This window comes from Cebidichthys violaceus, unplaced genomic scaffold (genome assembly GCF_023349555.1).
Source record: "Cebidichthys violaceus isolate CVI_PGR_0920_01 unplaced genomic scaffold, fCebVio1.0.p SCAF_35, whole genome shotgun sequence".
NCBI classification, from domain to species: domain Eukaryota; kingdom Metazoa; phylum Chordata; class Actinopteri; order Perciformes; family Stichaeidae; genus Cebidichthys; species Cebidichthys violaceus.
Genome location: NW_027176539.1, coordinates 71,281 through 97,154, shown reverse-complemented (window position 1 = coordinate 97,154; position 25,874 = coordinate 71,281). Strand labels below are relative to the sequence as shown.

The window sequence follows — 25,874 nt, the reverse complement described above, 5'->3', positions numbered from 1 at the left end:
TGAACTGCAAATTCATCAAAATCTCCCGGCAGTGACTCAGTAGCTTGAACTGGTCCTCTGAATATATATCTACTGTAACAGAGACATGAAGTAGAGACAAACAAACTGGAAGTCCCCACAGGAAAACGCAAATAACCGTGGCAACCAAAAACAAACAAACGCAAACCTGAGTATGTGGGCACTGTTGGACGGAGACGCACTTCCTCCTAAAATGTAAAACAGTCAATGAAATAGGAAACATTTATTTTGACAAATTCAATGCTGTGATCCCAGATATCAACGAGTTTAACGAGCTCTCAACATTAAATATACTGCTAAGAGAAGATGTTAGTGCTCAATATGTATCACCACACACACACACACACACACACACACACACACACACACACACACACACACACGTGTTTGTTGAAATGAAATTGCAATACTGTATATATATATATATTATCGTACTGTTATGTTAATGTTGTGTGAATATATATATTAATATTGTTTACTTTTTATTTTGATGCTTTGGCAATATATATACATATATATGTATGTATATATATATGTATATATATTATTTAATTTTTTGTATTTTTAAAACTTTATATGTTTATATATATATTTTCATTTGTATTGTATTTTTTAAACTTTACATATGTAAATATATGTATATATATATATATATAAAGTAAAAAAATATAAAAAATATATAAATATAAAATCTATTTTATTTTTGTATTTTATTTTTATTATTTTTGTATACATAAATATATATACATATATTTAGGATGATTTTTAAAACTTTATTTATATATATATACATTATGTTTGAAAAATATTGTATTTATTATTATAAATTATTTATTTTATATATATATATACTTTGATGGCAGTGAAGCCCCACCACTATGAAGTGAACTGTGTGTGTGTGTGTGCGATGTGGTCTCCTCCACACAGGCAGCGCTCCTCCGCCACTCTCTCTCGCTCTCTCTCTGTCGCGTGGCGCAGTGTTCCTTTAAAAGGCTGAACCCTGCAGCGGACGGCGCTGGATCGTTTCCCCGCTCGAGCTCAGCTGTGTGCACCTTTACAGCAGTGACATGGCATAGAGACCTCCGTGTGTCTCCAGCCGCAGCCGCAGCAGCAGCAGCAGCAGCAGCATCCTGCACCAATGGACGCTCGATGATGAGAACCAAGAAGATGATGATGATGATGAAGACCGTGATGATGCCCGTGTGGATGCTCCTGAGCGCGGCGGTGTCCGGGCTGCGGGCGGAGGACGGCGGAATGGAAGAACTCACCACCGAGAAGGAGGCTGAGGAAAGTCACCGACAGGACAGCGTTAATCTGCTGACGTTCATTCTGCTGCTGACCTTAACGATTCTCACCATTTGGCTCTTCAAGCACCGGAGGGTGCGCTTCCTTCACGAGACCGGGCTGGCAATGATTTACGGTGAGGCTCGTCGGTTTTTAACGCTCCAACACGTACACGTACGCACGAACACGCACACATACACACACACACACACACACACACACACACACACACACACACACACACACACACACACACACACACACACACACACACACACACACACGCAGCAGGCTTTGCATGATTCAGAGTGGTGGAGCTGAAGATGATTGAAGCGCGAACACGTTTCACGTCGTTTCTGGAAGCGACGTGCAGCGTTATAACCCCGAGGCACTTCTTCAGTGTGTCTGCTGTCATAGATTAGATTACCGCGACCCCGATGCAGCTCCTGTTCTTCTGTGCTACCATTAGAATACATCAGATACTGTGTGCACACATGTTGCTGGAGAGAAATAACTCGTACGTTTGACTATTTGATCTTTCAAAGCTTTCAAAGAACAGATGGGACACATGACGGAGTAGAAATTTATAGACGTTTTGCGTTAGTTAGCTGTTTTAAAGTGCATTTAATATAAGAATATCTAACATCGTCACGCATCTTTTTAAAAGGAACAGTCCAGCCCAAAATCCAACAACTACACAATCTTCCTCTTACGTTCTTTTTGGATGTGAGTTGCAGATGTGGACCATAGAGATGTCTGTCTTCTCTCTAATATAATATAATATATATTTATGTATATGGATCCACAGCGCTCGTTGTGAGCGGATGCATATATTAGTTACACAGTGAGATATTTGTTTGGTTATTTTCGGAGATCAGAAACACTTTATTGCAAAGTTTGTGATTGGCGTGTGACAATAAGCAATATAGTAAAAGACATAATTTAAGAATAAAAAATATGACAATATATACAAACAAACACACTAAGAACAGACTTGTTTTATTATGCTCTTACAGTGTCATGTGTGTATTTAAAGTGAAGAGTTGTGCAGGGATGAGTACATGCATATCTTCGTTGACGAGCCCAACTGCAGACTTTGGTTGTTAAAATGAACCGTTGAAAGATAACCGACGCCTCACATTCACCAGCGGTTCTGTCAGTGAGCAGCTGCATGTGTTTCTGTGACAGTGAGTTACTTGTTCCTTCCTTCAGGGACGTCCTCACGAGAGCAGAACGTTCACTAAAAAAACACCGTTAAGAAGAGCATGTAGCAGAGATCTGCTGCTGTAGCAGAAACAGAAAGTCTGTGTCTGTGTCTGTGTGCGTGTGTGCGTGCGTGCGTGCGATCATATGACTTCAGACCGTGACCGCTGACACCACGTGTGGAGCTGAAACCGTGGTCTCAGGAGAACATTGGGTTTCTCTTCACTGCGGATCAGAGCGTCACTTATTAACCACAGACGTCGCATGAAGAGGACGGACTCTGATTTGTTTTTGGATGCTTGGGAAGTGAACTGAGCTCCCGTGTGTTGTTGTTGTTTCTAGTTATAGTTTCAGTCGGGTTCAAAAACAGGAACCTACTAATATATTATTACAGCAGACGTTTACTATTTCCAGATGTGTGTTTTTACTCTCTCTGCATTTAATAAACCTGTGGAGTGATTTTTAGAACTGTTGTTCACTTTGATGGAGTTTAGAGGTCACTATGTGGACCATCGCCAGTATGAAAGAGCTGCCAAGCGGAGACCTTGTTCCAATATTGATTTGCTGTATAAAGAGCAGATTCTGCAGAAAAAAAACCCTTGGCGTGTTCTGTCGGTATAATCAGATTATTGTGACGGGACAATCGAGTTTAAAGGAAGAGCATGATTTATTACAGGATTGGCATCAAATGCTAAGTTTTCCTTTTATGGTACTTCCTATTAAAAAAACAGAACCTCCCACGAGCTGGAAAGAACCTAAAGTTTGAGGTTTGTTTTGTTGAGACACAGCAGGCAGTTTAATTCTCGAGAGAGAGTGTGTGTGTGTGTGTGTGTGTGTGTGTGTGTGTGTGTGTGTGTGTGTGTGTGTGTGTGTGTGTGTGTGTGTGTGTACCCCTGACCGCTTTGCTTCGCCCGATCAGAGGATTTATGTTCTCTAACCGCCGGCCTCATTCCTTTTTTGCTCTGACCACGAGCTTCTGCTCACCGTCTCCTCATTTGTCTTCCTCTCTTTGCTCTGCTGCCGTCTCTGGGTGTCCTCTCAGGAGCTTTTGTTTTGGATGGTGGCGTTTTTAAAAAGCAAACATTTCACATCATCGAGGACGATGTGTCCTCTGGCCTCTGCTGTTTGATCATAACACACATTCATATTGTGCACCAATGTCTGCGTTAGCTCTCAGGATGATGTACGACGATAGCACGATGCTGCAGCTCTGAGGCCTTTTAACCCTCGATGAGACTAGAACTCAGATTAACCACTCGTTGACTTTTAACATAAAGAAAACTGAAGAAATCATTGGTTTTCCTCTGTGGTTATGAACAACGTAACTATTGAGTTTACTGGATTACAAGAAACCGGGCGATATTATTGAGAGCAAACTGACATGGCATGCTAACGCTAATGCTAGGTTTGCGATGGGAATTTGGATGCTTTTAGTGTGGCCTTAAAAAACAAGATGGCGACGGCCAAAAACCAAGGTGGAGATGGCCTTAGAAAACTAGATGGTAACAGCTAAAAATCAAGGTGGAGATGGCCTTAGAAAACAAGATGGTGACGGCCAAAAATCAAGGTGGAGATGGCCTTAGAAAACAAGATGGTTACAGCTAAAAATCAAGGTGGAGATGGCCTTAGAAAACAAGATGGTGACAGCTAAAAATTAAGGTGGAGATGGCCTTTAGAAAACAAGATGGTGACAACCAAAAATCAAGGTGGAGATGGCCTTAGAAAACAAGATGGTGACAGCCAAAAATCAAGATGGAGATGGCCTTTATAAAACAAGATGGCGACAGCCAAAAATCAAGGTGGAGATGGCCTTAGAAAACAAGATGGTGACAGCTAAAAATCAAGGTGGAGATGGCCTTTAGAAACAAGATGGTGACAGACAAAAACCAAGGTGGAGATGGCCTTAGAAAACAAGATGGTGACAGCTAAAAATCAAGGTGGAGATGGCCTTTAGAAACAAGATGGTGACAGACAAAAACCAAGGTGGAGATGGCCTTAGAAACAAGATGGTGACAGCTAAAAATCAAGGTGGAGATGGCCTTAGAAAACAAGATGGTGACGGCCAAAAATCAAGGTGGAGATGGCCTTAGAAAACAAGATGGTGACAGCTAAAAATCAAGGTGGAGATGGCCTTAGAAAACAAGATGGTGACAGCTAAAAATCAAGGTGGAGATGGCCTTTAGAAACAAGATGGTGACAGACAAAAACCAAGGTGGAGATGGCCTTAGAAAACAAGATGGTGACAGCTAAAAATCAAGGTGGAGATGGCCTTTAGAAACAAGATGGTGACAGACAAAAACCAAGGTGGAGATGGCCTTAGAAACAAGATGGTGACAGCCAAAAATCAAGGTGGAAATGGCCTTAGAAAACAAGATTTTGACGGCCAAAAACCATGATAGTGATGACCTTAGAAAACAGGATGGCGACGGCCAAAAATCAAGATGGCGATGGCCTTTATAAAACAAGATGGCGACAGCCAAAAAACAAGGTGGAGATGGCCTTAGAAAACAAGATGGTGACAGCCAAAAATCAAGATGGCGATGGCCTTTAGAAAACAAGATTTCGACGGCCAAAACCCAAGATAGTGATTACCTTAGAAAACACGATGGCGACGGACAAAAACCAAGATTTCGACTGATGTCTTTAATAAATGTCCCAAATGATGCTTTATGTGATATTAGTTGCTGTCACATTGGTGTTCTTTTGTTATTCTTTTATTCTCCTCGCGCGCAACAAATTCCTCTCGGGAACAATAAAAAGGGAATCGATATAACATCTGGTTCTCCCTCAGGTCTGCTGGTCGGCGTGATCCTGCGATACGGCATCCCTGCCACCAGCTACCACAACAAGACGCCGCCGAGCTGCTCGCTGAAGGTGGGACCCGTCAGCACCGTGCTGCTCAACGTCAGCGGAAAGTTCTTTGAGTACACCCTCAAAGGGGAGATCAACTCCAGAGAGATCCACAACGTGGAGCAGAACGACATGCTGCGCAAGGTAACGGCCGCCAGCGAGGAACACCCACTTCTTCAGACTCACTCCCCTCACTTCTTTTTAATTTGTCTCTTTTTTTTTTTTTTTTTTTTTTTTTGTTCCCAGGTGACGTTTGACCCTGAAGTATTCTTCAACATTTTGCTGCCGCCAATTATTTTCCACGCCGGGTACAGTCTGAAGAAGGTGAGGTGCTGCATGTGTTTCGATGTGGACCACAGGGGCAGATCTGCTGCCACAAACTGCTGTGTCATTGGAGCGACCCTCCCCCCCCCCCACACACACACACACACACACACACACACACACACACACACACACACACACACACACACACACACACACACACGCCTCTATTTGAGAGGAAGTCGACAGCAGATGTCTTTCGTTTCCTCTCTGACTCTTAAACTGGCAAATCAAAAACGTCTGACAACGTGAGCAAGTTCTGCTTTCGACTGTTGCTGAGCTGCATGTTGTTTTTTTTTGGGAAAGCTTTGAGGTGGCTCTATTATATTATACTTTATTTATATTCTATTCTGGTAATGGAGACTGAATACGTGTTTTAAACAGCTGATTTATATTCTCATTGAGAGGGAGCCCCTCATTATTATCCATTTCTACAGTGATGGATGAAGGAGGTCAGGTGAGCTTGTGCTGCGCTGCTGTGAAGAGCGTCTGATGAGGATCTGACCCTGGCTCCACTTCTAATTCTTCTTTTTTAGCTGCTAGCAGCTAACGGTCTGCAGGAGGGCAGCAGTGGTTGCTGGATCATATGCAGCTATTGAGTAGATCGCTGTGAGGTTCTGAACAGACATTCATGGTGTCCAGAGGATGAACCCTAAGCATTTTGGAGACACACTCATTCGTTACAGTGTGTACTACACACTCATTCGTTACAGTGTGTACTACACACTCATTCTATACAGTGTGTACTACTCACTCATTCGTTACAGTGTGTACTACTCACTCATTCGTTACAGTGTGTACTACTCATTCGTTACAGTGTGTACTACTCATTCGTTACAGTGTGTACTACTCACTCATTCGTTACAGTGTGTACTACACACTCATTCGATACAGTGTGTACTACTCACTCATTCGTTACAGTGTGTACTACTCACTCATTCGTTACAGTGTGTACTACTCACTCATTCGATACAGTGTGTACTACTCACTCATTCGATACAGTGTGTACTACACCCTCATTCGTTACAGTGTGTACTACTCACTCATTCGTTACAGTGTGTACTACTCACTCATTCGTTACAGTGTGTACTACTCACTCATTCGATACAGTGTGTACTACACACTCATTCGTTACAGTGTGTACTACACACTCATTCGTTACAGTGTGTACTACACACTCATTTGATACAGTGTGTACTACACACTCATTCGATACAGTGTGTACTACACACTCATTCGATACAGTGTGTACTACACACTCATTCGTTACAGTGTGTACTACACACTCATTCTATACAGTGTGTACTACTCACTCATTCGTTACAGTGTGTACTACTCACTCATTCGTTACAGTGTGTACTACTCACTCATTCGTTACAGTGTGTACTACTCACTCATTCATTACAGTGTGTACTACTCACTCATTCGTTACAGTGTGTACTACTCACTCATTCGTTACAGTGTGTACTACTCACTCATTCGTTACAGTGTGTACTACTCACTCATTCGTTACAGTGTGTACTACTCACTCATTCAATACAGTGTGTACTACTCACTCATTCGTTACAGTGTGTACTACTCACTCATTCGTTACAGTGTGTACTACTCACTCATTCGTTACAGTGTGTACTACACACTCATTTGATACAGTGTGTACTACACACTCATTTGATACGGCGTGTACTACACACTCATTCGATACAGTGTGTACTACACACTCATTCTATACGGCGTGTAATACACACTCATTCGATACAGCGTGTAATACACACTCATTCGATACAGCGTGTACTACACACTCATTCGATACAGCGTGTACTACACACTCATTCGATACAGCGTGTACTACACACTCATTCGATACAGCGTGTAATACACACTCATTCGTTACAGCGTGTAATACACACTCATTCGTTACAGTGTGTACTACACACTCATTCGTTACAGTGTGTACTACACACTCATTCGTTACAGTGTGTAGTACATACTCATTCAATACAGTGTGTAGTACAAACTCATTCGTTACAGTGTGTAGTACATACTTAGTCATAGTAGTACAGACTGTATGGAATTAGAATACTATTCTATAAGTCATTGTAAAAATACACACAAAGTTACCAAAGATGACGGAGGTGTTCACTGGGATGTCAGACGATGTAGAATCTCAGGAACGGTTTGCTTTGACTGCCTTTACTTTGATTCCAGATGCTTTTTGATGAGTCAGACAAACGGCCTCAGGAAACAGGAAGCAGGAAGCAGGAGGTCACGTTAAGCCGTTCACTCTGAGCACATGTGAACAGTTTGTAGTTAACTTGTTGATTCAGTTAATCTGCTTTAGATGACTGGAGCCAAACACAGGATTGTTACTGGGTGTGTCATCGGACCACAGAAGAATTTTACAACAATCTCTCCTCACAGTCGGGCAGGAAAACACACATGTCCTTGAAAACATTGGAATCAACATTCTTTGTGTGTGACATTCTCGAATGCTGTTTGTTTTATAACCAGTCAAACAGCCGAATGTGTGTTTGTGTTTCCTGTTTGACCGGCTGTCACGCCCCCCTCTCGTGTGGCCTTCACTGACTTGTTGTGTTTGGTTAAATAAGTTCAGTGTAACACTTTAGTTAAACTTAAAGTGTGTGTGTGTTTTCGTTTGCTCTCCTTTTCCTTTTCCAGAGACACTTCTTCAGGAATCTGGGCTCGATCATAACTTATGCGTTTCTGGGCACTGCCATCTCTTGTTTTGTTATCGGGTGAGTTTCTACTTTCTGTTGATGAAACCTTAAAGGTGGGGGTTGGTGTTCTAGATTTAACAAGTGATCCGGCCTATTGACCTCAGCTCAGTGATCTCCTCCGGTCAAAGTATTTAGCTTCATCAGCTCTTAAAAGTCTCCCAAGTTCTTCATCACTGACAGAGACACGCCCCCCCCCCTAACGTAAACAAACAACATGGCCGCTGTTAAGAGAGAAGCTGGAGGAAGATGCTGGTGAAGAAGAATGAGTGACAGGTAGATAGACAGACAGGTAGGTTGTTAGGCAGGTAGACGGGTATGTAGACAAACAGGTAGGCAGAAAGATGGGTAGGTAAACAGGCTGATAGGCAGGCAGACAGACAGGTAGGTTGGTAGGCAGGTATGTAGACAGACAGACAGGTATGTAGACAGACAGGTAGGTTGGTAGGCAGGTATGTAGACAGACAGACAGACAGGTATGTAGACAGACAGGTAGCCCTTTTGAATCGTTCCTTTGGACCTGAATGAAATGATTAGTCGTCTTATTTCAGTCTTTCAGAATCAGATTCTTCTCGTTTCTTTCTCACAGATTTTGATTCATTGATTGCCGTCAGGATGAAATAACAATTTCAACAAAAACGTTTGAAACAAATGTTTCTGAAGAAGAAGACCAACCCTGCCTTTTAATGATCAAAGCTCCGTTTACCTGTCTGTCTCGCATGTCTCACCTGTCTGTCTGTCTGTCTGTCTGTCTGTCTGTCTGTCTGTCCTCAGGAATCTGATGTACGGTGTGGTCAAACTCATGCAGATGGTCGGACAGCTGACCGACAAGTTCTACTACACCGACTGCCTCTTCTTTGGAGCCATCATCTCGGCCACAGACCCGGGTACGTGACCACGAGCTGCGTCCGCAGTTTGCGACCGAGCGGACGAACTGACGCCATGTTTTAAATGTTTTAAACGTGTGCAGTGACGGTGTTGGCCATCTTCAACGAGCTCCACGCAGACGGGGATCTCTACGCTCTGCTGTTCGGAGAGAGTGTGATGAACGACGCGGTGGCCATCGTGCTTTCCTCGTGAGTCCCTTTCCCTCCTTCTTCACCAGATGAACGTCTCTCTGAAGCTCCTGAGCTCCTTTTTTCTTTCCTGATGGTGAAATTCAACACTGAAGTGAGAGACGGATTCAGCTCCGCTCCTCTGGACGGACGGACGGCCCTCTGCCTCCCTCTGCTGGAGATATTACAAAGCACCTACTACTTACTATTTAGTTATTTTAAAACAATGGAGCATCACAAGTTTAGCTTTTTTATTTTAAATGTTTCCATCATTTTGTCTGTGTTAATTCCTTATGGCATAATTTTTTTTAATTTATTTTTTTGAAAGTTCGTCTTCTCACTGGTTTTTATTTTATTTTTATTTTTATAAAATTTGTATTTAATTTAATTTAATTTTTATTTATTTAATTTTTTATATTTTTTTTATTTGAAAATAAATAAATAATATTAATATGTACACTCATTTTCATCTTATAAGACATCAGAGCAACTGTTTTTGAAGTGAGGCACAAAGGTAAACAAACAATTATTGTATTTCATTATATGTAAACAAATCATAGAAATTATTTTCCAAAAAGAGCCAAAGTTAGACGTGTCCTCCTTGTCCTCATGAGGAGATGAATCCATTCAAAACCTCATTGACAAAGTGGTTAATTCATGACTTGACATCCATTACTGTGTTTCAGGTCTATTGTGGCGTACCAGCCCAGCGGAGCCAACACACACATGTTCGATGCCGCGGCCTTCTTCAAGTCGGTGGGGGTTTTCCTGGGTATTTTCAGCGGCTCCTTCGTGATGGGTGCAGCCACGGGAGTCGTCACCGCTCTCATATCCTTCACAAAGTCTAATGTCAGACTTATTTGATTTCTTTTGGACAGCAGGTGAGCTCTAGTAAAGATCTAAAACTGTGTTGACGTCTTTAACTCGACTCTCACGTCACCAAGTTCACCAAGCTGCACTGTTTCCCGCTGCTGGAGACGGCGCTCTTCTTCCTCATGTCCTGGAGCACCTTCCTGCTGGCTGAAGCCTGCGGGTTCACAGGTGAGACACTAAGAGCTGCTGCTGCTGCTGCTGCTGCTGCTGCTGCTGCTGCTGCTGCTGCTGCTGGGGAGGGATGTGGGGAAGTAGGCACTAGATAGCTGTGGTCAGGATGCTTAGAGGAGGATCGTATTCAGCACATGACTTATGTTTCAGACGTTTTACACATATTTTCGGACATTTTTTTTCTGATATTTTCTGGACATTTTTAGAATATTTTTCACGTATTTCTGGACATACATTCACATATTGTTTTTCAGAAACTCATAAACGTATTCTTCTGACATCTTATGAACATTTTTCACAACTTTTTCTGACATTTTTTCACATATTTCCGGACATTTTTTGAATTTTGTCACATATTTTTTGGAAACGTATTTATTCACATATTTTTTTGACATATTTTCATTAAAAAATATTCTTTCACATAATTTTAACTATTTTTGGGGATTTTTTTCACATATCTTTTGGGACAGTTTTCTGTAATTTTTGACGTATTTCTTGACATATATTTACATCTTTTTATTTATTTTTATTTATTTTTACTTATATTTACACATATTTTCAGATAATTTTTAGAACATTTTTCACATATTTTCAGATAATTTTTAGAATATTTTTCACATATTTCTGGACATTTTCAGACTTTTCTTCACATATTTTTCTCTTATTAAACTTTCCTTCCTGTTAAATGCCCTCATATTTCATGACACAGGTTTCCTTTCAAAATGTTAGTTGCTCTTCAAATAAAGCTTCAGTTGTTAAATATTTTTATTATTGTTTCTGCAGATAAAGTTATAATTTGATGACCATGATTTTATCTTTTAATTCCACGCTGTTGGTTCTGCTGAATAACGTCCCGATGAGCCGTTTAAACTAACCCGCCCTCAGAGAGCTCAATCTGTCTGCTACAGTAATGAAATGTAACGGGGACTTAAACTCAGATTATGCAGCAGATGTGCGGGACATTAAAATGAAACCGATATTATAACTCCCAGTAAGGAGCAGATTGATCGGTTCTGATGTTTGTGACTACAGGCGTCGTGGCCGTGCTGTTCTGTGGCATCACGCAGGCTCACTACACCTACAACAACCTCTCTGCAGAGTCCAACAAACGCACCAAGCAGGTACGTTCTGACCCCCCCCCCCCCCCCCGTTCTGCCCGGCCCACGCTGCCAGATGGCCCCATGAGCGGCCTGCTGTGACCTTAATCTGGGTTTTCTGAGGACGGGGTTCAGTCTTGAGGACGGGGTGCAGATTAGGGACGAGCGGCGCGATGCATTCAGGGACCAGTGTTACAGCAGGCCACACATGTACGTCATGACAAGAATCTTCACTTTTAGACAGTAAACATTGCAAAAAAAAAACTGGTTCCTTAACTCGTCTTCTTTCAGACTAGAGGAAATAAAACATTTATTTTACTTCTTTGTTTGTTTACGTCTGTAGATTTCTCCTAAATTCACCACAAGTTACCATTACATAACGCCTCATTTGCATATTTAAACATCACATTTCAGAAAACTTGTAATACGATAAATAATCGTCTTAATGTGAGTATTTAAAACCTGGTTTTATCCACTGCTCACATTTGAATGCTTTCTTTTATTCTCTCTAACTGTAATTCATGATGAATGTGATGTTTCTCCCTGCAGCTGTTCGAGGTCCTTCACTTCCTGGCTGAGAACTTCATCTTCTCCTACATGGGTTTGGCTCTCTTCACCTTCCAGAATCACGTTTTCAGCCCCATCTTCATCGTCGGGGCTTTCGTATCCTTTTTGGGGCGAAACAAGTTTGTGTGTTTTTTTTCCATTTGGGACTTTCTCTCCGGTAGAACAAAAATATCTCCACACCTGCAGAACTGGGTCAAAGTCGATGACTCTGAGTCTGCTGTGATGTCCCAGAGTTTTGTGCTATTTAAAAAGATATCATCCATCAGCATGAATGGATTATGAGACAACGGGTCACCACCTCTCCTACATGTGAGCAAGACTCTATTGTTGTTCAGCCTCTTTTTGTGTCTCTTCTGGGTTGCTTTGTTCTTTATGTAGTTGTGTTGTCTCTCTTTGTAGTATTCCTTGCATCTTTGTTATGGTTTTGGTAGTTTTGTAGTCGCTTTACATCACTTTGTGGTAATTTTGTGTCTCTTTGTACTAGTTTTGGTCATTTTGTAGGTGTTATGTGTCAATTAGTGGTCATTTTGTGTCTCTTTTTGGTTGTTTTGTGTTTCTATGTAGTTGTGTTGTGTCTCTTTGTAGTATTTTTGGTCTTTATGTAGCTGTTGTGTTTCTCCTTGTAGTCTTTTTGTAGTTGTTTTGAATCTCTTTGTAGTATTTTTTGCATCTTTGCTTTAGTTTTGTGTCTCTTTGTACTTGTTTTGGTCTTTTTGTGTGTTACTTTGTTGTCATTTTGTGTCTCTTTTTGGTTGTTTTGTGTCTCTTTTTGGTCATATTGTGTCTCTTTTTGGTTGTTTTGTGGCTCTTTTTGGTTGTTTTGTGTCTCTTTTTGGTCATATTGTGTCTCTTTTTGGTTGTTTTGTGTCTCTTTTTGGTCATATTGTGTCTCTTTTTGGATGTTTTGTGTCTCTTTTTGGTTGTCTTGTTTCTCTGTAGATGTTGTGCGTCTCTTTTTGGTTGTTTTGTGTTTCTTTGTAGTCATTTAGTCACTTTGTGGTCATTTTGCGCCGTGTCTCTTTGAGTGACGTTTTATAGGTGAGGGGTCTGGGGGGGGTTCAGGAACTCACACATCCCCTGAATCTCTCCGTCTCTTAATGGTCCAAAGACTTCTTAACCCGCCTGTCAGACGGCCATATTCATCGGGAGAGCGCTGAACATTTACCCGCTGTCCTTCCTTCTCAACCTCGGCAGGAGGCACAAGATCAAGGGGAACTTCCAGCACATGATGATGTTCGCAGGTATTTGACATCGCGTCGTCTCCCCGCTAATGGACTCATCCGAGCGATCGTCGCGGCTCTGATGTGATTGGATGATTCTCGGATGTGATCCTCTGCAGGTCTGCGTGGGGCGATGGCGTTCGCGTTGGCCATCCGGGACACGGCCACCTACGCCCGCCAGATGATGTTCACCACCACGCTGCTCATCGTCTTCTTCACCGTCTGGGTGTTTGGGGGCGGGACGACGCCCATGTTGTCATGGCTACACATCAGGTGAGCTGACAATTTGGATTTAACGTTTGAAGAAAAAAAAAAATCTGCATCAAGTCCTCACAGTGAAAACGTAACATTTATGAAAACGTCGGAGGAGAGACGACAATTTATTTTTGCAAAGAAAGTGTTCAGAGTTAGACTTTTCCACATTACATTATATTATAATGTAATATAATATACTCCATTATATTATCTAATAAAAGACCAGACATGTGATGTCTAACATTGATTTAGTGAAAACATAACACTTCCAAAAAGACACGTAAATCTTCCTTCTTTGCTTCATTTGGGATCATAAGAACATAATTAATAATAATTAATAAAAGATATTCACTGAGATTGTTTAGATGAGAATGTATTTTAAAGGTTTTAGAACTTCTTGTATCGCTGCTCAAGAGACTATTTATTTACACACAAGAATAATAAACCAACGTTGATTATTTTCTTAATTAATAATGAATAATCTAGAATCATTAACATCCTAACGATACCCGTCTTCTCTACTGAGATGTTCGGTTCCTCGAGCTCTCTGGTGGAACCGAGTAGTCCAGGAGGTGGAGCCAGAGATCCCTGATGTTCTTCCATCAAGAACTGTAAAAAATAAACAAACTTTAATCATATTTTTCACATAAAATAGATCAATTTAAAAGGCTCATCTTTCTTTTAAAGCCTTAACTTATTAACCAAATAACTTCTATGATGGATAAATCAGACATTTTACTGCGTTTTAGTTGAATTTGAGTTTAAACGACATTAAACTGGAGCCTCGTGGAAATGAATTATAGTGAGTCTGAACTCATTTTACAAAAACAGAGATTATGAGAAATGAAAAGCAAAGACTAGAACAGTCAGAGGAGTTCATTTGTGGAATAGTTTTGAAAAGGAAATGAGAATGTGCAATACTCTAAACGGATCAAAACTAAATGTGTATAATATTTGTCGTTTGGGACTTCATATAAAAACGTCAATATATTTTATTTAAATGAAAAGGTGTTGCTATATTACACCTTTTACAGTCTTTGTTTTGTTCTTATTGAATTCAAACACTGGAAATGAAATAAGCGTTAACGTGTAATAAACTACAACATTTCAGTCCCTGCTTTAGTTTGTCACGACTTCAAATCTAATAACTTATTATTGGTTTTGTTGTTTTTTATATGAAAATTGACTGAACAAAGAATGAAGCGTATATAAACTGCCTCTATTAGTGTATTTCGATGCTTTTATTCACTTTTATTTACCTTCAAAGTAGAAAATAAAATCCCAAAGTGAATCAATTACTGTTCATAGTGAATCATGAAACCAGCTCACATTGAGGATCATCACTGAGCCGGAGGTGAAGCTGCATCCGCGCTGCATCACGTTTCGTCCGTGGGTCTCGTCTGTTGGTTGCCGGACCATAATGCACTGGGAGGGAGCCTCCATCGGTCATGACAAAGCGGATTATGCGCCGGTGATGTGTGACAGCAGGCAGAGGCGGCCTGAGGACAACAGGCTCCGTTTAATATGAGAAACGCCTCCTCGGGCCGAGCGGCAACCGTTGTGTGTTAGCCAGAGGTTTTTATAGAGCTGCCAAAACACCCCCCCCCCCAACCTCATGAACCTGTTGTCATGGTAACTGGGACATGTGGTGAATGGCAGGCGGATATCAGCCATGTTCTTTATTCTAATGTCGCATTTATTTGTCTGTTTTACGTCTGTAGATTTCTCCTAAATTCACCAAAAGTTACCATCACATAATGTCTCATTTGCATATTTAAACAAATAATCATCTTAATGTGAGTAATGGACTTCATTCCTCTCTGTGTTCCGAAGGGTTCTACAGAGTTTGTTCACACATCATCCAGAGACTCATTTATACTACATTTATTAATAAAACATGGAGGAAATAGATTTATGGAGTGATATAAAGAGATATCATCAATGTCAAAACCTTTGACTCTAAAATGTCAACAACATGAAACAAGAACAATGAACCTGACTTTATCCAATGTTCACATTTGCTCTGGAAATGTATGAAAATGTGCACATATTTAATAAAATAATTCCTTATTTGCATATTTAAACATTTAAACAACATTTCAGAAAACTTGTAATACCAAAAATAATCTTCTTAATGTCAGTAATAATTCAATATTATTATCATAATTTTCATTTAATGAACTTCTGCCTCTGTGCCACGTCGGAGGATTCATCCGCAGAACAGAGGATCGTATTTGGTCGAGATTGTTGCCAATAAATGTTTCAATGTTTCAAAGTTATCTGCTTTAGCTCTCATTAAAGTCTAATTCTGTAATAAACCAACACTGACTGTAACATTTGATCCTCTAAATCACTTTGGAGGCTTTTATCTAAACGGTAAAAATGTAGAAACGTTATAATTTTCATGAATAAAACAACTTTTAATTCTGATAGATGACAGATAATCCCCATCTGTGTCTAATGTGGAGCTCGGATGTCACCGTTCCAGTTGTTCATATCAGAATGTGATGCAGATGTTTTCACACACGGACCCACAAAAACAGGAAAGCTAAATGTGCTGGATGTGTTTATGATGTGACAGAGTCGGGGACAGCGAAGCTTTGCAGAAAGAGCGACGGCAGCGTGGGAAATGGAAGTACCTCAGGTGCTGTATCTGAATTTGAACTGGTGTCACTGGTGTTGGGAAAGACGGTGTGTGTGTGTGTGTGTGTGTGTGTGTGTGTGTGTGGGTGGTTGCTTCAGATGGGGACATTTTCTTTTCACTGTTCACTTCTGTTTTTTTCTGATGAACTGGGAACATTGGGCATCGCCTCTTTAAAGGGCCACGGGGAGAAGTTGACACTCTTAAAGAGACAGCGGCGATGTTCTGTATGAGGTTCTCCTCCACAGTCGGCGTTCTACTACAGCAGAGGAGTTCATAGAACCAGCACGGGAGCAAAGTGATGTTCTGCTGTGGACGTGTTCTAGCCTCCTAAAAGAACCTCCTAAACTGATATTGATTGTTTTTCTGAACTATCCCTTTAAGAACGTGATTCTTAGTCATATAAATTGGATGGTTAGTGTTAGAATAAAACAATACAACTGCGTCACATTCACCAGCACAGCTCTGGTGGAGGTGCAAGCTGCTTCAGGACTCTTTTTATTTTTCTCCGGGTGACGTGGAAACCTGAGTCCGTCTCCTGTTTTGTTGTAGACTCTGTGAACTGTCCACCAGTATCTCTTTTCTCACCACCGTGCAATGAACAAATCACACACACCGTGACGGGGGTGTGTGTGTGTGTGTGTGTGTGTGTGTGTGTGTGTGTGTGTGTGTGAGAGTGATACGATCTGATGTGAATCAAAACAGGAAGTTAAGAAAGAAACCGAGAGCTGCTGTGCCAAAAGGGGTTTCTCCATTTCTGACTCCGAGGATCGCATGTCTTCTTAGAGGACAGAAACGCTGACAACGAAATGTGCTTGTGAGGAATATTTGATGGGTTTAAGGAGAGGAGGGAATGTTGTCAGGATTAGGATTAGAGGTTAGTCAGTCAGTGGGACTCTGTGTGACATAAGTGTGCACGTGAAGAGAGAGGAACACAGCACAGTTTCCTGTGCTGTGTTCCTCTCTCACTCTAGGTCTTAATCTCAGATCCTTCCTAGTTTTTGCATTTCTTTGACCTGCATGTGAGCTCCACCCCCTGAAGATCGTGTGTGTGTGTGTGTGTGTGTGTGTGTGTGTGTGTGTGTCATTATGAAAGGAGAACGTCCTTCAACACAGATGGACACGCACAAACCTGCTCCTTCTCAAGCTGCCAAGGAGGTGAAGCAGAAAGGGGAAAAAAAATATGCTGTTTCCTCAATTATCTGCTGTCATGGAGAAGTCCAAAGATCACCACGAGTCCTTTTGCGCAGCGTCGGCTGCAGCTTCAGATGTAGCCGTGAAAGGCTACACGTCTCTGCCATGGCCTCTGGGCCACAGGGATTAGACTTCACTGCTTCACAGCTTATGTGAATTAGAAGTTTTTTTTTCTGAGTGACACCTTGAGGTGACCTGCTATTAGCCTGAAGTGAAATTATGTTGCAACTATGCACCGTTTCCTCTAACATCAAATCTGAAATTAGACAAATTGTCTCATGGATATGATTTTGAAGTGGGCTCGTGAATGAGATTTTGAAGGGCTTTTATTTTGAAATGCTACATCAGAATGTCCTGTTTTTTTTTTTTTTCTGAGTGACACCTTGAGGTGGTCTGCTATTAAAGGACTTGAAGCTAACTGACAGCAGCTCGTAAGCTTAGCACAGAGAGTGGAAACGGCTAAGTGGCCAAGAAAGAGGCCGGCATGTGACCCCCATAGATTGTTTATTAAGACGTGGATGTAGTCTTTGTGACGTCGCCCATTTGTTTGTAGACTTTGTCCGTCGCCATCTTGGTTTTTTGGTCATCTTGCTTAGTTAGCTGTCGCCATCTTGGTTTGTTGGCCTCCACCATCTTGGTTTGTTGGCCATTGCTAACTTGATTTTTGGCTGTCAACATCTTGGTTATTTTGTCCGTCGCCATCTTGGTTTGATGACCATTGTTGTCTTGGTTTTTGGCTGTCGTCATATTGGATTTTGGCCGTTGTCATCTTGGTTTGTTACCGTAGCCATCTTGGATTTTGACCATAGCGGTTTTGCTTTTTTGGCTCTCGTAATCCTGGATTTTGACAATAGTCATCTTGGTTTTTGGAGATTGCCATCTTAGTTGTTCGGCCATCGCCATCTTGGTATTTTGCAGCCAGAAGAGTGAGGCTAGCTATTTTCCCCACTGCTCCCAGTCTTTGTGCTAAGCTAACTGGCTGCTTTAGCTTCATATTACAGAGACATCTGAGAGTGGCATCGATCTTCTCATCTAACTGAAAGAAAGTGAATCGCTGGCCCATGTTTCAACCCCAATTAATACTATTTACTGCGACTTTGTTGTTCTTAAAAACATTTAAGTGTTTGACAATGTTTTACTTGTTAAATTTGTAAAAAAAAAAATCATAGTAAAAATATTGGATTCATGCCTGTAGAGGAATAAAACCACTTTGTTGTCACATGGAAGGGTTAAATCACATGATAGCGTCTTCACTTCTTGCATGCTGAATGTCTCTCTGTCTGGGGGTCAGGGGGGACCTGAGGGGGATTTTGGTGGAAACAGCCTGTTCTACACAAATGTGGTTTTGTGTTGTTTTTTTTTTGCATCACGAGCCAAAAAGGCTATTATCTGTATTTTAAATCTCTCCCCCGTCTGTTGCAATGTCCTTCAGCTCCTCGCTGTTTTATCTGTGTGTCTATCAGATTAAATGCTCATATGCAGTAATTTTTAGCCACTGAAAGGTCGAACGCTCAGCACTTTTCATGAGTGTGGGCTTTCAAAGAGAACAAATCTGCAGGTGCAGTCGCCACGAAATCATGTCAACTACAAACAAGAAAGAAGGGGAAACAAAACAACTGCTGTCTGGCATCTAACCAAATATGAACCACAGTGTTTAGCTGCAGTTTAGTTACTTCAGAGGTGTTTATATTTGTGTGTTTCAGGGTCGGTGTGGATCCAGATCAAGACCAGCAGCCCTGTGGAGACAGCTTCCAGGTCCTCCAGGGGGTGAGGCTCTCATTCAATGCTTTATTTATTATTCGCTTTAAAGGAATTCTTCACCCTCAAAAAAAATAACCATCTGTATATCGGTTACTCTCCCCGTGTTGCTTCAAAAACCAGAGGAAAGCCTTGGTGGATTGAAGTCAATGGAGGCCGCGTTTTAACAACAGCGAAGCTATATGAAAACCAAAACTGTGTCTCATTTATACAGTCGGATGCTCACTGCTTCACAAACGCTATATTTGGTTTTACATAGAACCCGAGTTCTAGTGAAAACAGGAAGTAGTGACCTTTTTTTAATAAAGCGGCGCTGAACTCTCGGCCACTACTTCAATTTAATGTTGAAGCGGAGCTCAGCCAGCGAGTCTGAAGACAAGTGACTCTGAGGGCGTTAACGAATAAACAAAGCTCGACTGGATGAACTGGAGGAGAATATCCCGGGGGATCCAGATGAGAACATGATGAGAACATGTGGGTTGTGTTGTGTTTCTCCAGGAGGGATCCGAGGCCGAAGGACAGAGTAAAACCAAACAGGAGAGCGCGTGGCTCTTCAGACTTTGGTACACCTTCGATCACAAGTATCCTTTCTGTGCCTGACCCTGATGGACGGTAGAGAGAAGCTTTAACATGCGAAGCATTGACTTCACTCATCAGAACCGGGGATTGGCTCCCGGTTCTACTTAGCCGTTTTGTCTCTTGTACTTGTTTCGATATTATTAATATTTAATTTCAGGGTGGATTCCTCTCGTGTCCCAGCGCAGCAGAGGTTAACGCACATTTCTGCTCAAACACGCGCGTTCTTGACGGAGAGCCTCTCTCCTCAAAGGGACCGGCGACCCGACCACTTGAGCTGGGCACTCATGGGTTTATTCCCAGAATGCAATGCAGCCTGCCTAATTACAAACATGAGCCCGCTCTGCTGCCAAGCATCCCCAAAATGATTTCTACCCTCAGCTGCTCACGGAGGACTTCAGCTCCAAATAGATCCTGCTGGCAGTCGTCCTCTGCGTTATTAAAACATAATTCATCATTTGAAATGTTGTTATTGCTTCTTACTGCAGGAGGAGAATATCTGGTGGGAAATCACTGACTGTGAGGTCTGTTTTTATTCAGAGTACACAGCCAGATTGAACTGTTTTCTACTGGATTAGCTTCTACAAACTGTATTTTATCAGATGTCATGCTACCACCCTCTTTACTAAGAGCCGATAACTAATGGCGAGGGTTTCTTCCTTCCTCGTCTTCTTCTTGCTATGGCAACCCAAACGTTCTTATTAATGGGCTCGTAACCGAAGCATGGAGCGTGAGTGATTAAAGGAACCTCTGATGGTGGTACAGACACTAACTAAACAAACTGTCCAGCTGGTCTTCCTTAACACCTGTTCAGCTACCTGAAGCCCATCCTGACCCACAGCGGACCTCCTCTCACCTCCACGCTGCCGGCCTACTGCGGCCCGCTGGCCAGCTGTCTGACCAGCCGGCAGGCCTACGAGGTGAGTGGTTCACGGGGTCCGACAAATAAAAAAAACCTCTTTACTGCATTTAAAGGAACAGTTTGATGCCAGATTGATGTCTCTCTCGTGTATCTATGTTCCCCATTATAATCTCTTCTTTTGTTTTTGTTTTTCACTTCCTGTCTGCTCGTCTGGAAGTCACTGTCTTCTGAATACGTTTTAGATTAGAAGTCTGAAATAAAGTCTGTGTTTAACACAAGCTGAAGAGATTTAGTTCTCTGATATAAAATAGGTCAGTAAACGCACCTCTGAATTTAAAAGCTTCTTACGTGTCTTAAAAAAACAAACTAAATGTCTAAAGTCCCGCCCCCTTCTGATGTCACCCACAGGACCTTGTATCAAAAAAAACCAATATGTCACGATAGTTAACGGGAAATAGTTTTTTGATCACATTTGAATCGTGCTATGAAATACACGTATGATGTTTGTGCATTTAAAAGATCATTTTTTGCGCGTCAAGAAAATGTCAGTTTGTCTTAATGTTTAGTTTTGTGTGAAACCGCTTTCTCACAATGTACGTTACTGACGCCAACACTGCCATTAGCTTAGCTTGCTAGCTAGCTAGCTCACTTAGCTATGTTCCTTTTCACAAATGTAACATTAAATCGTAGCTTTTTTTTTTTTATCAGCCAGGAAGAGAAAGAACGATTGAGACACTTACAACGCTTTTGAATGTGTCGTCTTTCTAATTATGAATTATCACAGTTTTATGACAAATTGGAACTTTTTTTTTGACGTGCAAAATTATCTTTTAAACACGGACTGTAAATAAGAAGTGGACGTTTTCCTTGTGACGTTACTTGTTTGTGGATATTTTGAAGCCTCGAGTTCGACGATTTTGCCGTCGCCATCTTGTTTTCTTTGCAACCAGTGAACAGGAAGTGACTCTAAATGGACCATAACTTACTAAATGAACATCATGCTGTATTGAAGAAGACTTGAAACTAGAGATTGAGTCCATAAACTCATGTTTACAATGTTTACTGAGGGAATAAATCAAGAGAGAAGTAGAGTCATTTTAGACTAGACTTCTATACAACCAGAGGAGTCGCCCCCTGGTGGACAGAATGCAGCTTTAACTGCAGGTTTCCGACTTTTAAATCTACAAACATACATTTAATTCATGGCACAATTAAAAAAATATTTGTATTTCCCCGTTGACTATCATACATACTTTTTTCCGAAATAAGGTCCCATGGTGGTCCACGGAAAGGGGCGGGACTTTGCCTCTGAATTGTGTGACATCATAAAGGAGGTAGTTTTCTCCCCCCCGATGGCCTCAAGAAGGCTTTCTGTGAATACTGAAGGTTTTTTTTTTTCTCTTAGGAGAACAGAAATACCGTCAAAGTATTCTCAGTTCTTGCCAGCGAACACAAAAAGCACCGAGGCCTTCAGAGAAGCCTTTCTGCATTCAGAGGGCACAAAAGACCCTTTTCAGTCCCCCTCAATGACGATCGCTGTTCCGATGTTTTAAACACAGAAACAGCCACACTTCAACATGGATCATACTCTCGTCTCAGAGAGCCCTTCACTGTCGGGTTATTAACTCTAAATGTCATTTTTTTTTTTTTTTACGTAAAGTAGCCAGATGGGTCATTTAAATTAGATTTTCACAAAGTTTCAAGCCTTTTATCCATAAACGTTTCCTCTCCTGGTCTGTTGCCAGATGAATTTCGGATGTTGCTCGTATAATCAGGACGGTCCAGAGGGGGGGGGGGGACGGGATTAAATATAGCTCCATGCCTGCTTCCTCTTCGGTTATGGATATTATGAAATATGTGGAGGAAGAGAAAATGTTCCACAAACAATAACCTCAAATCGAATTATTTTTTTTTTGAAATGTGGTTGTAGAAAATAATTTTCAGGCTGCATAGCTTTGAAAATGAATTAATTTAATTGCGTGCTATAAATAAACAGACATGGGCTGCAGTTGAACAGTCTTCTTCTTCTTCTTCTTCTTCTTCTTCTTCTTCTTCTTCTTCTTCTTCTTCTTCTTCTTCAGAAGGTTCCTCACTGAGCGAAATGACCTGAAGTATCAAAGAGGCAATGATAAGAGCTGTTTGAATCCTCTAAATGTTAAGGAAACGTGCTTCAATGCTTCCTTTCCTATCTCCTTTAGCATAGGAAACACTGGATCTTCCTTTACCTTTTTTTAGATAAAGTATTTATTTACTTCGAACATGTAAGAAAACAAAACAAGCTAGGCCGAACGTTTGAATCGACATTATTGGACAAAGGAAATATTGATGTTGAACAGTTTCATTGATGTTAAATGAGTGAGTCGGCTCCGGTTTCTCTCCTTCACAGAAGGAGCTCTTTATTTAGCATGCATGCTAAGCTAACATAGATTTCATTGGGGTCATGTTTTAGTTTCACTTTTTGTAGTCCTTCTTTGTTGTAGTTTCTCTCACAGTAGACCGTCAGCGGATGACGTTTTCCAAAGAGGTCAAGGAAAAGACGTTAGGAAAAGATGTTAGGAAAAGACGTTAGGAGGTCATTTTTAGACTTTTCGACATCAGCCAAAACCAACGATGTTGATATAAATCTATAATGAATCTAAATAAGTTTATTAAACAGTATTTTCATAATAAAACAGTAAGAAAATATCCTTAAATTAACCAAAAATAACTGATGGATTTATTATCATTTATTTAATTGTTGGAGAACAACACTGTTTTGTTTTTGTTGATCCTCTCATGAGAGTAGTCCTGATGACCCGACGTTAACTCGTCCCCCCCCCCCCCCCCCCCCCCCCCCGTCCTCCCTCCGGGGGACATGAGAGCACACTATTGATTTTTTTCAGCCAGTCAATTAGAGTTTGTGAGAACCTCACGCTGCATTTTCAGAGCTACTCATTACTTACCCAGCATGCAATGTGTGCTTTTAAGTGACTTTTCTAACGGCTCAAGTCCATTTGGCTGCTGTGTCCCCGTTCTGTGAGTCCCTTATGAGGTTTTGAGTGTCCCCGTTGTCCCTTATGAGGTTTTGAGTGTCCCTGTTCTGTGAGTCCCTTATGAGGTTTTGAGTGTCCCCGTTGTCCCTTATGAGGTTTTGAGCGTCCCCGTTCTGTGAGTCCCTTATGAGGTTTTGAGTGTCCCCGGTCTGTGTCCTCTCCCCTCATGTCCCACTCTGGTTTTTAATTTTTTTTTTCAGGACCAGCTGAGGGACCACGACTCCGAAATCCTCCGCAACGACGCCGACCTCACCTTCACGTTCGGGGACACTTCCGTCACGGCTAACGGGGCATCCGGTGGGGGGGACGGAGGGGACGGGGGCGGAGTCTCGGGCTGGAGCGCCAACGGAAAGAGGAGCGGCAGCACCTCGGAGGAGGCGCTGGAGCGCGAGCTGGACTCCCGCGAGCAGGAGCTGCTGAGCAGAGGCACGCGCCTGGTTTTCCCCATCGAGGATCACATCTGATCCTCCTAACCCCCAACCCCCCCACCCCCATGTCCTTTTTTTGTCCTTTTATTGCTGCCAACCTCCCCCGAGACCGCCTCGCCCTCACACAGTGAGAGAGAGAGAGAGAGAGAGAGAGAGAGAGAGAGAGAGAGAGAGAGAGAGAGAGAGAGAGAGAGAGAGAGAGAGAGAGAGAGCATTTCATCCTCATTACAGAGACAGAGTGTATGTCCTGAGGAGACGTTTGTCCTCATCAGGAGACGTTTGTCCTCATCAGGAGATGTTTGTCCTCATGAGGAGACGTTTGTCCTCAATGTTACGCAATTCGACTGATCGATTCCTCTGCAGGAACAGCAGGGAAACCTTTTATTATGCAGGATATGTGAAAAAAATCTGTTGAACATGTGACTCAGCTGGAGTGAAGAAGAGGAGGAGGAGGAGGAGCAAGAAGAAGAAATGTCTCTCATCATGTGATCTGACCAGGTTCAGAGTTCACCAGTGAGCTGCTTCTTCACTATCTCATCTAGCGGCTTTAATAGTTTACAGATCAAGACTAGTGATCTGAAGCTGCTGACAGGCCTGTGTGTGTGTGTGTGTGTGTGTGTGTGTGTGTGTGTGGCATCGAACACTGAATGTGTCGCCCTCTCCGCCCGCCACGGGTGAAGAATGTGAGCATGTAAATAGCGACAATGCAGAGCTTTGTTCCTCTCTATATGTGGGGCTGCTGCTTTCAGGGCGTCCTGTGACCGCTACAAAACACCATCTGTGTGTGTGTGTGTGTGTGTGTGTGTGTGTGTGAGAGAGAGTGTGTGTGTGTGTGTGTGTGTGTCGTCTTGGAGCCGGGTCTTTGGTCCGCATGCTGGACTTGTTTTCACAACGAGGAACCCAAAGTGATTTTCACTGCTACTTATATTGTTTCTTAAATACTTTAATCAGCAGAAGAGCAAATGAAACACTATGAATAAAATAAGGAGCTGGGCCTTCATCGTAACTTTATGGTCTAGAGAAATATTCTAAAATGATCACATGCATCTATTTGTGTTGGGCTGCATCTAATGGTTATTTGTTGTTATTATCAAGTCTAGAGAATGTCACAAAATAGTGAAAGAATGTCGGTTTAAATTCTCATTTCCGACCTGTAGTCCAAAAACAAAAAGTTATTGAGAGGTTTCAAAGTACTTCTTTAAACTTCTCCTTTCAGACTAGTGGAAATAAAACATTTATTTTACTACTTTGTCTATTTGCGTCTGTAACATTTAGATAATGCCTCATTTGCATATTAAATAGAAAAGATAATTGCCTTAATGTCAGAAATCAAATGGTGAAGTTTTAAATAAAAGGTCAAACTTAACATCCCAACGTAGCAGAAGAGCAGCTCTTGATATTAAACCTGTTTATGCTCTTCAACACTTCTGTCTCCGGACATTTATCCTGTAGATTAAAAAAAGCGTTTTCTGACTTGTGAGAGTTAGATGATACATGAACAAAAAAAAACAACAACCTATGAAGGCGGCAGCCAGTTAGCTTAGCTTAGCACAACGACTTGAAACGGATGGAAACGGCTAGCCTCGTTCCGGCTAACAGGAACTGTGAAGACAGATGATGGTTATCCGTCTTTCTTCAGTCTGAACCAGAGTTTTGATTATTTACAGCCGAATAAAACTTAAGTGTGCAAGAAAGAATATTATTATTATAATAATTATTATTACTGTTCTTTGT

At 41.6% G+C, this 25,874-nt stretch overlaps 1 protein-coding gene across 2 annotated transcripts; it reads left to right on the top strand.

Annotated features, from left to right (window-relative positions):
* Positions 1–1,046: 1,046 nt before the first annotated feature.
* slc9a7 (solute carrier family 9 member 7) lies at positions 1,047–24,345 on the top strand. 2 transcript variants are annotated; one of them, XM_068725424.1, is made up of 17 exons: positions 1,047–1,438; positions 5,297–5,499; positions 5,602–5,679; positions 8,356–8,432; positions 9,186–9,298; positions 9,382–9,487; positions 10,153–10,294; positions 10,402–10,507; positions 11,543–11,631; positions 12,157–12,270; positions 13,304–13,415; positions 13,514–13,667; positions 16,231–16,293; positions 19,188–19,251; positions 19,741–19,823; positions 20,633–20,738; positions 23,913–24,345. In XM_068725424.1, exons 1-17 carry the CDS (start codon positions 1,168–1,170, stop codon positions 24,174–24,176), a joined length of 2,145 nt encoding a protein of 714 aa, XP_068581525.1. In that variant the 5' UTR covers positions 1,047–1,167; the 3' UTR covers positions 24,177–24,345. The 2 variants fall into 2 exon arrangements, with proteins under 2 accessions (XP_068581525.1, XP_068581526.1); XM_068725425.1 differs by lacking the exon at positions 16,231–16,293.
* Positions 24,346–25,874: the final 1,529 nt, after the last annotated feature.

Coding starts and splice junctions, on each gene's coding strand:
- slc9a7 (XM_068725424.1), top strand. CDS start 1,168: ATGATGAGAACCAAGAAGATGATGATGATGATGAAGACCGTGATGATG. Junction 10,508..11,542: donor TGAAGCCTGCGGGTTCACAG/GTGAGACACTAA, acceptor TTGTGACTACAG/GCGTCGTGGCCGTGCTGTTC. Junction 16,294..19,187: donor GGGAAATGGAAGTACCTCAG/GTGCTGTATCTG, acceptor TGTGTGTTTCAG/GGTCGGTGTGGATCCAGATC.